Here is a 15,004-nt window from a genome sequence, read left to right as displayed (position 1 = left end):
ATTACTTGTTTAAGTTGCTGAGATCCAGAACTGGTCTCCAATTCCCTGTTTTCTTTGGCACTAAAAAAACCTTTAGTAAGTTCCAAAATCTATCTAGTCTGGTGGGAACTCCTGAATGACTTGTTTTCCTACCAGCCTTTATACCTGAACTGCTGCTTGTTCCCTCTGACTGGGTGGAAATTCTGGTATTTTTCTTGAAGTCGCAGGAGGAAGGGAAAATGGTATTGTAGAACCTCTGGAAATGATCCTCTGCACCCATGTATCTGTTATTTCTAGCCAGGCTCTTTGGTGCAGGGATAGTTGACCCCCCTCCCCGATTACCTCCAGAGGATGGCAACTGGGCCTCCTTTCAGGAACGGTGGAAGTGTCTGCCAAAGAAAGAATCTTTGGACCCTTGGTTTTGTGGTCCACCTCTGCCATGGGGGCAGCATCTACCATTGGAGTCCCCCCCCCACCTCCGTGGGAACTACCTCCACACGTGTCCTGGAAAGGTCCCTGGGAATTTTTGAACCACATTTTCCACTACCTCATTGATTCCCGGAAAAGAATCTTTGAGGGGGAAAAACAATGTACACCCATGGCAGCCAGGATCTTTACATCCTTTTCACACCTGGATAATGTGTCTTATCTTGGGACCAACAAAAAGTGCCATCAAAAGAAGCATTGATAAACAAAGACTTGAAGGGTTCTGCAAAATCGCATAAGCACATCCAGGCGTGCCTCCTTATGGAAATGCCTCAACCTGTTGACCTTAATGTTCCTTCAGCTATGTGCGAAATGAGCCTCATGGAAGAACTGGAAATCAGTTGCAGAAACAGATCCTAAGAGGGTGTCGGAAAGCTCCTTAATCAGGTCTCTCTGTAACGTGGTGAAATGTGCCAGATAGTTCAGTGATCTTAAGGTGAGGGTCACTGAAGCATAGTCATGCTTCCCATATCTGTCCACCGCCTGGTGGGGGGGGAGGGTGAACAACTGATGCAGACAACACTTTCTCTATGGACTCAAAGGCAGACTTCTCCAAGAGGGATAGGACCCCGGATCTGCAAAGGCAAGCTTTTGGACCATGGTTCCTACCTGCTCTGAGGACAATCCACCCGAGGCAGAAGCCGGAGCTGAACTAACCTGTGCCAAGGCTCTAAGGTGCAGAGACGGTTCTGATAACTTCGGAGTTGACTCCATCTCGGGTCTGACAGGGCAGCCTTGGGCCCAAGCGCTCTCCAGACCCAACTGTAGTGTTCAGACCAAATCATGGATCCGAGGCAGATGGAGCTGGGTGGCTCAGAGTCAAGGACTCTGAAACCATGGAAAGAGTCAGAGGAGGAACTGGTGGGGGGGTACAGTGAAAGATCAGACTACCTGACCCAACAGGGTAAGAACCGAAGAAACATCCATGAGACTCTGCGCTAAGAGAATTCTTCTTACCAATCTCACCACATACTCTTCCCTTAGACTCCTGGAAAAGCGAGTGGAAATTATCAAAGGGGACCTAGGTCTCTCCAAAAAGGGGAAAGGAACCCTGGAAGAAACTGGGTCCAACAAAGGAGAGTATCGGGTACTTGGGTGGCAAGAGATACTGGAGGCTGAATCAGATGATTTTTGCATCAGGTCTGAAGAAGTCAGATCTGATAAATCTTTCTTCTTTAGTTTCGGATCTGATGTCGAGGTCAGATCTGATGAATCTCTTTTCTTTTGCTTTGGATCTGAGGTTTGACTTTTTCCTTGTAGGAACAAAAGGCGAGTTCGGATTGGAAGGAGGTCTTTTCTTTAACTGCTCCGAAGCCTTGGAAGAGAATGTAGCAGGTCTCAGAGAAGATCCTTTAGGCTTTCTTGATTTTTCAGAGGACAGAGCTCCAGATAATGCATTGCCAAAAGAACTTATTCTTGCATACAACCAGTGCTCTCGGGTTAAAAGCATGACAAATGGAGCAGTCCTCTTGTAGATGAAGCAGTCCTAAGCAGTATACACATAAAATGTGATTATCAGAAAATGGAATCTTTTGCGACAATTAAGACATTTCTTAAACCCAGCTGGGCCTTTCTCTTTCTCTGCCATTTTAGAACAATTAGCAGGCAGATATTAAGCAAAGTAAAAGTAAAGGATTTTTTTTTTTGAAATCACAGAGATGAACAAAAATTACCAACAAAGAACTACACACAGGGTAGAAAAAGGGAAAGAATACTAATGCTAGTATTCAAGGTATAGAAATGTGTGAGAGGAAGAAAAGGGACAGACGATATTTTAATCAGGAAAGGACTGTGAAGCGGAAGGCGAGAGAACTAAAGAAACCTAAGAATTTAGAGGTTTTTTTGCAAAAAAGGAGATAAATTCAGAAAAATAAAGACTAATCTGCTCGAGAGTAATGGTCATCATATCTTTTGCGCACAGTGGCAAATGAGATCCAAGGTACTTGGGGTTGGTGCATTGTGGGTAAAGGAGAAGCTCAATAGTTTTGGGTTGCCACGAACTTTAGCAAAGGCAGAGTCGCATCAAAGGGATCGGATCCAAAACCATAAGTTGAGGACATAATGAAAACTGACATCATCAAATCATAAGTTCAAAAAGCAGCACTCAGTCCCATGCTGCTGATGGATGGATGCTTGCAGAGGCAGTAAACTGTCCAGGTATGACAACTGCACTGATAATTGCTACCCTTAAGAGATCAGAATGAATGTGAAGCTTAGGAACCCACCCTGAGATTAATAAAAATGAATTAAAACAGACTTTAAACTTAGTGCTAGAAGTGTAGAGGGATAAAGCCTTAAGCCCCAGGTTACCTGAGCAGCTCAGGTGGATAATGGCACTGGCAGGGGAGGATGGGCATGCTATCTTTGAAAGGAGAGAGACAGAGGGATGTAACAGAGATGCAAACTTCCACAATACATCAGGGGAGGGGCTGAGTTGCAATGTGTGCCCTGGAGGTAGGGCTTTCCGCTCAGCAAGCCATTGTTTGGTGGTAGCCTTTAACAGTGAGTGGGCAGAAGCATGCACTTGCAAGGAGGAAAGTATACTGGACCTCACAATTATGTGAGTAATATGGGGTTAAACTACAGCTGATGTCCCCAGTTGCCATTATGTTGTCAAGAGCAGAAGAAACCCTATGTCTTCCTGTATGGCAGCTCTCCAGTACAGCACTTGCCTGTACATTACCAGAGTATAGTCTTTAATACAGAGGAATGAATGGTCTGAATATTACTGAGGGATGGCTTGATAGGTGGAAGAAGAGGGACAAAATAGATTACAAAAAGAGACTTTAAACGTTTCAGAAGCAAATGATTTTACTAGGGAAGTTTTCTGTTGACCTGGAATTCCAGGAGTAGGCCCACATACTCAAGACATGTAAGTCAGCTGAAAGATTGCAAAAATCCACAAAGTAGGGCTGTCCTTAGCACCCTTTAAAGAATTTCACCATAACCTTTAATACATTTAAATGTTCACAACAGCTCAGTAAATTAAGTCATCTGTTCCCATAGGCTTAGTTTTGACTTAAATGAATCAAAAATTTAATGTGGTCAGTGTTCTGATATCTGACACACAGTGGTTTGTAATACAGGGAGTTCCATTTTCAGAAAACAAGAACTGAGCTCACATCAATGACTGATCAGTCTAGCAATGGCTGCAAGCCCAAAAACAGGTCAAAAATAGACTTTTTTTCTGCACTTAGCCATTTAAATCAAATTAGCATTCACTGCAACTCACAAAATTTTTTTTCAGTAAAAATTTGACAAGTAGAACAAACCTGCTTGACGAGTTCTTTCATTTCCAGCTCTGACTTCTCTAATGCACACTGTAATTCAGTAATCTTTTGTTCCATTTCAGCTTTATGTTCACGAACTGTCATATCAAGTTGCGTGACCTAAAAGACAAACAAAAAAGGAACATGTTTGAATCTCTGTATCTGTAACAAAACAAGCAATAAAGTAAAGAAGGCAAACAGGATCTAATAAGACAACTCATTTTTAATTACATTTTATTTTAATGGCCTATGAGAACTCATGGTAACAACTTGCAACCAGGATTTCAAAGTATAGAAGTTCAAAAAATCTGAAGGAATACATGCATATACCTGCTCAGCTGGCATTTGCTATTAGTATTCTATCATTTTTGCATTTGAGTGATTATTGCAAAAACAAAAACATGCTAAATGCTAACCAATGAACTCTTAACTCTGCCATTCTTTCTGTGTAAAGAGCATTTAATCCTGCAGCTTATATTTCCACTATATAAAAAAACCTCTTTTCACCTCCTCATCCAATGATTCCTCTCCACCCAGACTCATCATCTCTCTTTTACTTGTACTATAGTACTTATCAAATAGGAATATAATGACCAACAGCCCTGTTGTAATTTACAGTCTATTTCAACCAAGAACGAGACAATGAACTGTATTATAATATTTGTATAGTTCCGTCAGTTTAAAAAATAGCCTTCTCAATAAGGTCTAATAAGGAACTCAGGAGTACAACACAATCCATGTGCCTTTTGGTTATACAAGTTTTAAAAGAAGAACTTTTAACACATGTTCCTGGGGTCTACCCTCTAACAGTACCTACAATCACACCACAGCAGCTAATCACAGGTATGAAAGGGTGCTTACAGAAACATAAGAGGTACACATAGCGGGGTTACTGCTAAAAGAAATTTTATATATATGACTTGGGGCAGGATTAACCAATATTTTCTTCAATGAAGAAAGACAAACCCAGTGTAATTAATAAGGACCGATGCACAATGGTGAGAGACTTTGTATGCAGTCTTACTCCATGGAATAACTACAGTATTCTGTGCACAAAATATACACTCTCGACACTCCCGGGACTGTACATTCATAAACACTACACCAGCTCTACATGGGCTGGTCTTCAGTGGGGTAAATTATGGGATGAGAACTGCACACCTAACAATGGTGCATTACTTGAGAACACAAAGATTCCCTTTCCTAGTGATGTGTTGTTTAGAGCTGACCATAAACATTGGCACAAAACAGTCTGAATTAAAAGCAGGTAAAACATTGTTTGTCTCTAACATGTACTAGTTATGCACTCCCTGTGGTGCAAGCAAACCTGCTACTATAACCACACATTCCACTGCTCTCACAGAGTGATGCCCTTGACTTACACTCAAGGGGAGCTGTTACAGCACCTAATCCGCCGATTACTATAATACTGTAATGGCTTTCATGCCAACAGAGAAATGGAGTGAGGTGACAGCCCTGAAAGAACAATGCTAAGAATACAAGAATGAAAAGTCTACACACCCTGGCATAAAAAAAAAAAAAAACATACAAAAATAAGGTGGAGGGAGGGAGTGGCTGCTACAGTAGTGATCATTCAAATGTCTACAGTTATGGTAAGTTTACTTATACAACTGGGCTATGTTCTTCAAAAGGATCATTGCTGCAGTAGCCTAAATTATATGAGTGGATTACCATAGCTTAAATTGGCTGGGAGGAGGAAGGATGAGGGTCCAGAAGCCCCTGGTGAATGGTTATAGCAAAGCCTGTCTTTGACCTGGAAAAGGAATGCAGTTTATACTGCTTTGTAAAAGTGTGCACATGGGACCAAGTCACTGCTTCTAGAATACTTCTAGCATCTAGCATTCAACCCTTTCCGAAAAGCCAAATATGACACCGAGGCCATGGTAGAGTGAGCCTTCATCCTACCTAAACTGTGTTGTTGTGGTTGGTATAACAAAAAGGAATAGCATGAGACTGTCATGTTGACATAGCCTCCTTTGACACAGGCATTTTTTATCTTCACAGGAAATGAACAACTGATCAGAAGTTCTGAAAGATTTTGTTCTGTTAAGATAGTACCAAAGTTGTCTGTGGACATCCTAGGCATGGAGTATACTTTCTGCCTCATGTTTAAGTTCTGGAACGAAAACAGGGAGATGGATAACTTGGCTTAAGTTAAACTTGGATGGCATAAATGAAGGATTAATTCTTAAGGAAAGCATGTATTTGTGGAAAATAAGATGAGATTAACCCACCATGAGAGCTTGCAACTCAGATACTCTTCTTGCAGAGACCACAGATAGTTAAGAGAATTGAGCACCTTTATAACAGCTAACATCTCTTTTATGTTTGTGTGTTTAGGTATGTATACTTTTTTCCAAAGACCCTGCACTTTTACCACCATAGTCAAGCATCCCCAAACAAGATGTGAAGCATCTGTTTTGACTAATGGTGCTGGAGTAGGAGAGAATGGGAGATGTGGATTCTGAGAAATGTAGTGTATCTACCACAAAATTTCCATTTTCACAAATCACAAAACTAGAATTTGAAATATCAGGGGATGTTGAATCTGGGCCATACAGATCTCAGGTACCATTGGATTTTTTATGTCACGTCTTGCAAGAGGTCTCATGAGTATCATAGATACCATGAGACCCAGAATCCTGAAGAATTCCCTTGCTGAGACAGTAGTCTGAGTGGAAAAGCTCAGAAAGAGATCTAAATACAGATCTATTTTTTTTTTCCTGTGGAAGAAAATCTCTTTGAAATGAGATGCCAAGGAGACACCCCAGAAAAACAATTCTGTGAGCAGGAGTCAGACACGACTTCTGTAAGTTCACTTAAAATCCTAGCCTGTGAAGATCCCTAGCTCAACTAAGAGATTCTTGGCATTTTGAAAAAGACTCTGCAAAGTTAAGCAAGTCATACAAATATGGAAAAAGGTGAACATCTTGCAGTCTGCAATACGCTATCACTGCAGCCAGACACTTTGTGAACATCACTGCAGAAGTAGTCAGACCACATGGTAATGCAAAGAACAGATAATGTGATTCAGACACAAAAAACTTTTAAGAAACATCTGAAATCTGAATATATAGGAATGGGATGATATGCAGCTTTTAAATTTAAAGTGACTAGAAAACTCAAATGAGGACTAAGGGGCATCAGATTATGAAGAGAGTGCATTTTGAACTTCAGAACTATCACAAACTAATTCAGAAAAGAAATGGTCTCTAAAAAAGTTTTTCTTTCTTTGGAACGAGGAACATCCTGGAATAAAACCTTTCCCCTAACCGAGGAGGAGGGTGGCTTCTATCATCCCTTAAGCAATCATATGGTGAATGACAAGGGAGAAAAAAAGAGTTTGGTCAAGCGGGTGAGGAGGAATCCCCTAAAAGGGAGAAGAGACTCCTGTTGCCATCTGTAACCTTGCTGGGTTACTCTCACAACCCACCTGTCTGAAACAATCTACTGACAAAGAAAGAAATGAAGGTTCAGACTTTCTGAAAGGATAAAAGGACTGCCAGGGTGAGGTTATAAATCCTTCATATAGTCAAACTGAGACGGTTATTTATTTGGGGGAAGGGACTGCTTTCTTTTTGCAACCTCTTTATCACTGCTTTTTAAACATTTGTATTCCAGCAGGTTGTTGGGACAGTTTATTTTGCTTTTTTAAAGAAAGTTGTGGTGGAAGCATTGAATCCTTTAGCAAACTTAGAGAAGGAGGGCCAAAAATTCAGAGATCCTTTAAAGCAGCTTTCCTCTATCATCACACGTTTTAATGACCTCTGCTGTGGAGCGTCCAAAAACTAGATCTCTATCCAAGGGAGAATGCTAAATCAAACCTCCTCATAACAGTCCCAGTGAGAGCAGCCCTAGAAATGGCATTGGCAGAATCACAAGTACATTTCAAATAGCGTGTAGTCACTTGAGACACAAAAGAACATCAAAGTGCACAAAGCATATTTCTCCCCACAAAAAGAAGTTCCTTATTGTAACACAAGATGCAAGCCTAATTGTTAACATACGAGTTTGACAGCTGAGAATTCTAAAAATAAGTGTTGCAGAAGAGTACACTTTTTTTCTCAAATTCATCAAAAGCTTTCCAATCCTTGTCGGAAGGAGAGGAATTAGTATTAGCCATATGTTTAGCAGTAGCTGGAGTCACTAAAGCAACAGCTGCTGATTCAGATCTATGATGAGGGTATAAAAACTTAAAAGAGTGACACACTTTTATAAAGGCTATGTGCTTCCTTGTGGGCAGCAGGGAAACAGACAGTTACAAAAACATTTTCCAAAGCAGTCAGAAAAGGAGGAACAGGTTTAGGTTCAAATTCCAATTGTAAAAAATCATACTACTTTGAGGGACTGAGAAACATCACTGTTTTCTCATTGAAACAAGTGACTTATTCTAGAAATAGTTTTAGAGAAAGAGAATTCCTCAAAAGTACTGGCTGAAGCATCACACACTTTAGAATTTCAATCAGAATTATGTGGAGACAACATGTAATCTGTGCTTTCAGTACCATTTTAAAGCTCTAAATCTAACCAGAATCTATTCAGAAAATGAAGAGAGTGCAGTTATGTAAATAAACTTGACAAAAGATGTTTGAATGATCACTGCTGAAGTAGCCTAAGCTATATTGGTTATATACTGCATAGGATACAACAGGTGGCCAGCTTCCAAAGCTGAGCTGACTAAAAATGGCTTGGGTGCCAAGGCCTTCAGAGCTTTCATGTCAACTGAGCAAGGATAAGCCCTAAAAGAAAATTGCTAGGAAAATCAAAAACACAAGACCATACCCTGGCATAAAAAAAAAAAACGCATCAAAAACAAGGACGTAGAGGGAGTGGCTACTACAACAGTGATTATTCAAATATCTACTATTACGGTAATTTTATTTATACAACTGTACTATGTCCATCATAATGATCACTGTTGCAGTAGCCTAAGCTATACAAGTAGATTACCATAGGGTAGAACAACTGGGAGGCAGAAGTTGAAATCTACATCAGCCCCTGGAGAATGGCTCTAACAAAGCCTATACCTAGACATGGAAAAGGAATCTTGTTTATAGTGCTTTGTAAAAGTATGCACAGAGGACCAAGCTGCTACTTCAAGAACACTACTAGAGTAGCTTCCAAAAAGCCAGAGGTGTAGCTGAGGTCCTAGTAGTGTGTGCCCTGACTAACTGGAATAGTCTTGTGGTGGGAATAATGAAAGGTAACAGACCAAGACAAACACTGGGAAAAAGTCTGCTTTGACACATATTGTCCCGTCTTGTTGTGTTCACAAGAAATTAACAATCGATCTGATGTCCTGAAAGATTTTAGTTCTGTCAAGATAGTATCTCAGTTGTTTGTGGACATTCAAGGCATGACGTATCCTTTCTCCCTCATTCTTGGATTCAGGGAAGAACTTAGGGAGATGGATAGTTTGACTTAAAGTAAACTCAGATACCACTTTAGGCATAAATGAAGGATTAGTTCTCAAAGAAACTCTGTCTCTGTGGAAAATGAGATAAGGTTGATCCATCATAAGAGCTTGAAATTCAGGTACACTTCTTGCAGGGGTCACAACAATCAGTAAAACAGTTCTCCTTGTTAAACACTGCAAGTCAACAGAAGAGCAGGTTCAAATACAGCAAGTGTTCATTCAGCCACACAAAATTAAGATCCCAAGGAAGCATCACTACTTTCTTGGAGGCTCCTTGCGCAGCACCCCTTTCAAAAACATTTTCCATGAGAATGCACTGAAGGAAGAGGATCCACGGGCAGACATGCTGAAATGGATGAGTAAGACAGGCAATAGGATAGTAACACACACAATTGGGAGATCCATTATAACTCTTCAGGAGTACCCAGGATATCAGTGGAAAGGATGGAAAAGCACACAGGAACATTCCTGCCTGAGGAAAAGAAAAGGCATCTGTCTTTCAAGTCTTTTCCCATGGAGTCCTGTAACAGAATTTTGCCAGTTCATTGGTTAGACAGGAGGCAAAAGGACACATGAAAAAGTCCCAGCAGACAGATCAAATCTTGCAAGATCCCCTGATCCAGTTTTCAGTCGCAAGGGTCGACCTTTGTCCTGCTCAACTTGTCTGCCACACAATTTTGCTCTTACAGAAAGTAAAATGCCTGTAGAGTGAAAGTGTTATAAAGCTATACCCCCTGTTAACATGACTAGTCTACATAGTGGGTAAGATCTAGTTCCCCCTTACTTATGTACCACATCATTGTGGTACTCACTGTAAGCACCTGAAGAGTCTCCGAGGACCACAGTTGATTCAGAGTTGATATCCTTTTTAAGAGTTAGCAACTTTTTTATGTTTATGTGCTTTGGTCTGTCTTTCTTGTTCCAGAGGTCTTATACTTTTATCCCCCTTGATACCACTTCCCAAGCAAAGTCTAAAGTGCCTGCTGTGAGTGACTGCTTTGGAGCAGAAGAGGAGACCTGGATTCAGGGGTGTTTGATGTTTCCACCAAGTGATTTGTCTTTTTACAAATCCTAGAACTGCAGTTTGGAAAAATAAAGGATGTTGGTACTGAAATCAAAGGGACTTCGGATACCATTATATCTTTCTCATGAAGAGCCTTGCAAGAGGAATTATAAGAATCATAGATGATATGAGATCCAAAATTGAATGTATTCTCTTACACTGACAGTTGCCGGAGTGGAAAATTCCTTGTATAGATCTAACTATAGGTCTAGTTCTTCCTGTGGAATAACAATTCTTTGCACTGAGGTGTCTAGCAAACACCCCAGAAACACAACCCTGTGTGAGGGAATCAAAAAAGATTTCTGAATGCTCTCTTGGAATCCCAGCCTGTGTCAGAGATATCCCACCCAAGTCAGAAACCCCTGTCACTTTGAAAAAAGGCTCTACAAAGATAAGCAAATCTTCTAAATATGGAAAAATGTGGATACACTGTAGCCTGGAATGGGCTATGACAGGACAGTAAACACTTTGTGAATTCTCTTTCAGCAGTGGATGGCTCAATTGGTAAGGCAGAGAAATGATAATGTGATCCACACACACAGAACCTTAAGAAACACATGAAATAGAGATAAATAGGAATGTGATGATATCCATCTTTTAAATCTAAGGTTACTAAAAAAAAAAAAACCCTCAAATGGGGAAGAAGGTGCAGCAGTTAGTGAAGTGAAAACAATATGATCTTGGGCACTATCACAATCTGATTCAGGAAAGAACAATCCAGAACTGATCTCCAGGTATTTTCTTTCTTTGATACTAAAAACATCATTGAATAAAATAATTTTACCAACTGGGAATGAAGAACTGCTTCTATTACCCCTCGAAACATCACAAGGTACAGGACAGGTGGGAAGAGAAGGGTTTGATTTGGTGGACGAAGAATCTCCTAAAAAGGTGGCATGTCCTCTCACTGCTGTCTGTATCCTAGCTGGATCAACTTATACCATTTGTCTGAAACAATATGTTGCAAAGAGAAAAATGGAAATTCAGACTTTCCAGAAGGGATAAGGGACTGGCAAGGTGGGTGGGGGGTAAGGGTGGGACAAGGTCACTTAAACAGTCTGTCTTATTTCACTGTCCATTTGTTCAGGGGTGGGGAGGGTCCAAGCTTTCCTTTTGGAGCCTATCTGCTACTGCTTCTGCTTACAAGCATTCTGCTGAGACGGTTTATTTTGGTCCTTGCAAAAACTGGACAAGGAGCAGAACATCATCTGGAAAATTCAGAGAACAACTAAAAATCTGAGAGATTCTGTGACTCGGTTTACCTCTTTCATCACACTTTTTGATAACATTCTGGACAGAAGGTCCAAAAACTAAAGCTGTAGCCAAAGGAGAATTCAAAATCTCATTTTGGACATCATCTGAGAGATTCTGAGAATGCAGTCAGGCAAGCTTCGATAACACAGTACCAGTTGTCAACTACCCTTGAAGCAGTATCTGCAGAGTTATAAATGCCCTTCAAACAGGAAGTACTGACCTGAGAAACAGAAGAAACCAAACCAAATAAAACAAAGCATATTTTTACAGTTATGCTGCTCTTAAAGACCAGCTTAAGGCTATCCAGTTTCTCAATTTTTTGCTCAAATTAACTTATCTCATTTGGTTAGAGATTGGCCTTACTTATCTCATAGTTGATAATTATATATTACCCCTAATGAGAATAATTGTGATCATACCAGAGATAAGAAGGGACACAATTTTTTCCCTCAAAACAGGAAACTGCAGCCAAAACATTCTTTATACTTTCACAATTATTAAGTATAAACTTTAACGTATGAGCATGAATAACTCAAAATTCTAAAAAAAAAAAAAATCAAAATTGCAAAAGCATACACTTGTTCCCAAATTAATCAATAGCTTTACCATCCTTGTCAGAAGAAGGTGGATTAGAAGCAGCAAAATGTTTGGGAGCAGCTGGATTAACTAAAGCTATATATGTAGGGCAAGGACTGGGATTAGTGTATTAAAACCTGAAAGACTGAGGAACTTTGCCTATTCTATCTGCTTTTTTGGAGCAGCAGGTTGGCTGTCAGGAAAACCATAGGCTGTTACAAAACATCCTCCAATGCTGACAACACTTGGGAGATGGGTAAGGTTCAGGGGATTCTAGTTAGAACACCTCGTAGTGTTTTCTAAGGAACTGAGAAACCCCACTGTTCTCCCAGTGAAAACACTGGCACATTCTCAAAATTGTCTTAGAGAAAATGAATCCCCCACAGGGAAATTCAGATATTATACTCTCCTCAGAGTCTGAATCAGAAACCTGAAGAGAAAAAATTGCACCTGTCCCTTCACATTCCCTATACAGATTTAACTTCTTGAAAGTCTTTAGGGGAAGAGGAATCTCTTTTTCTTTTACCAGAAGCCACCTTATAAGAAGGGTCAAATTACTCCTGTCCACAGAAACTGACACAGGAGAAGTTAAATATTTCATTTTCTGTCTCTTTGACAGAAAAGCTGGAGCAAATCTACTATTGCCAGCAACTGCTTCCACAGGGATTGAAACACTCTGACTAAGCAAGAGCATATTCCCTGCAGCTTTGCCCATGACCGACAAGAGTTCCTCTCTTTTGCCCACTGAGGGGACTTCAACAGCCCCAGAGGATGTGGCTAACCCTCAAGTCCATGGTGGCTTTACAAACACCAGAGGGATCTAAGGAAAAAGATGAATGGTCTGAGGAAACAGCTCTTGTCACAGCAGTCCACCACCTCCAGCTGAGGCAAAATACTAGTCTGCTGTGGTGGCAAAGGATGCTTACTTAACCTTTTCTTTTTGTGGCTGGAAGAACATTCGACTGAGGGACTGGTAGCTTTGTTCCATGGTCAAGATGGAAATTGTGCTTGTTTCTGGAGTGGGAAGCTTAGCATCAATAGCTGGTAAAACAGGAAAGAGGAAATAAAATAATTGTCCCTCATAAAAACAGTAAAGAACATTTTAAACACTTCCCCAGCCCCAGAAAGTAACAAACACAGTTTCTCCATGGAAAAAGTAGATTTAAACAACGTTTTACCTGTTTAACGTACTTAAATGTAAGGTGACAATCAACAAAAATATTTTTACATAGCTTTAAAAAAGAAGTTATGTATTCACCATAACATTCGATTTGTATTATCAATTTTTCATCTTTCCTCACATATGGGTCTGGATCCGATCCATCGGATCTGACTTGGCCATTACTAAGCTCGTGGCAACAGAAAAGCGCTTGGCAATCTCCCCTTACCCACAATGCATTTCTCCCTGCTACCTCAGATCTTGTGTGCTAGAATTATTAACACAGAATAATGACTTCAGTTTTAATGCTAAAATGATTTTTGAGGAGACCACTTCTGGAGTATTGGAAATAACAAGCAATGAACTGAAATTCTCTTCCTATTCAACAAGAAAACCCAAGGAAGGGGGCTGGAGGGAAGGGATGTCAGGAGAGATGAAAAATCAACAATACAGATGGAATGTTAGGATGAGTACATAACTTCTTTATCTGATATTGTCAATTTTTCATCTCATCCTCACATATGGGACTGAGTCCCCAGCTACCGTTACCCCAGGTGGACTCACGGGAGAATGTTCCTCAGAACCATTGAAGCAAAGAAGGCTCTTCCCCTGGAGATCAAATCTAACTTGTAATGAGTGATAAAGGTATGATGATTTGCCCATGTGGCTGTGGCAAAAATATCATCCATGGATGAATTTGTCTGGAAGACTGCAGATATGGCCAAAGCCCTGGTTGAGTTACCTCTAATGGATTTGAAAGGTTTCATGTCTTTTCATGTGTAAATGAAGGAAATGCAATGAGACAGCCACTTTGACAAGATAACTTTGGAAACTGGTAGGCCTCTCCTACGGCCTAGCAAAGGTAATAAACAATTGGCTTCTTTCCAAAACTCTTTAATCCTATGCAAACAGAAATGTAACCAACTATGAACATCTAAGAAATTCAGAACATATTTGCCCTTATACTGAAATTAGGGAAGAAAATGGGTAAATGTATGGTCTGATTAATATTTGTTTGTGAAACAACTTTGGGCAGAAAAGAGGGGTTGGTGCACAAAGGGACACTGTCTTTATGAAAAAACAAATATGGAAGCTAAGAGGATAGTGCCTGAACTTCTGATATCCTCCTTACAGACGTGATAGCGACCAAAATATAGTTTTCCAAGATAGGAACTTAATATCACAAGTGGCTGCAGGTTCAAAAAGCATTTGAACAATCAAATGTAGTACCAAATTAAGGTCCCAAGGGGGAGAAGGATCCTTGTGGGGAGGCTAATAACATGATCCATTTTAGAAGGCTTTACAAAGTTTGTGGGAAATGAGAGATAAGTTGTCTATCCGAATGTGAACATTTGAGAAGGCTGCTAACTGCATCTTAATAGTAGATGCAGCAGCTCCATTACTGAAAAGATGGGCTAAAAATTCTAGAATAGGGGCCGTGAGAGGATCCAAGTTGTGCTGCTGAGCCCAAATTACAAACCTCTTCCATTTAATCCTATAGAGTTTTTGAGTGGATGACTTACAGGAAGACATCAAAAAATGACAGACTGGTGAGGAGAGCATAGGTTCTCCGGCAATCGCTGGAACTGGAAGAGCCAAGTCATCAGCTTGAGGTTGTGAAGGTTGGGATGATGCATTCCTGTCAGATGTGACAGTAGGTCAATAAACGGTTCCAGAATCCAGGGTTCCTTCTCTTCCAGATGAGGCCAAAGGAAAGGAAACCAGATTTGTCAAGGCCAATACGGGGCAATGAGGACTACTGTTCTCTTGAAACTGTTGGC

The 15,004-nt window shown here is 40.4% G+C and overlaps 1 protein-coding gene across 1 annotated transcript in view; it reads right to left on the bottom strand.

Moving 5' to 3' along the window:
* CCDC18 (coiled-coil domain containing 18) overlaps positions 1–15,004 on the bottom strand; it is a 2,776,331-nt gene that overhangs the window by 770,716 nt on the left and 1,990,611 nt on the right. Inside the window, exon 16 of the mRNA XM_044086821.1 lies at positions 3,738–3,854. Within this exon, the coding sequence (XP_043942756.1) occupies positions 3,738–3,854 (117 nt within the window). The remainder of the gene's footprint in view (positions 1–3,737; positions 3,855–15,004) is intronic.

Source organism: Protopterus annectens, chromosome 10.part0, assembly GCF_019279795.1.
Source record: "Protopterus annectens isolate FY-2018-M chromosome 10.part0, PAN1.0, whole genome shotgun sequence".
NCBI classification, from domain to species: domain Eukaryota; kingdom Metazoa; phylum Chordata; order Ceratodontiformes; family Protopteridae; genus Protopterus; species Protopterus annectens.
This window is presented reverse-complemented; position numbering and strand designations above follow the sequence as displayed.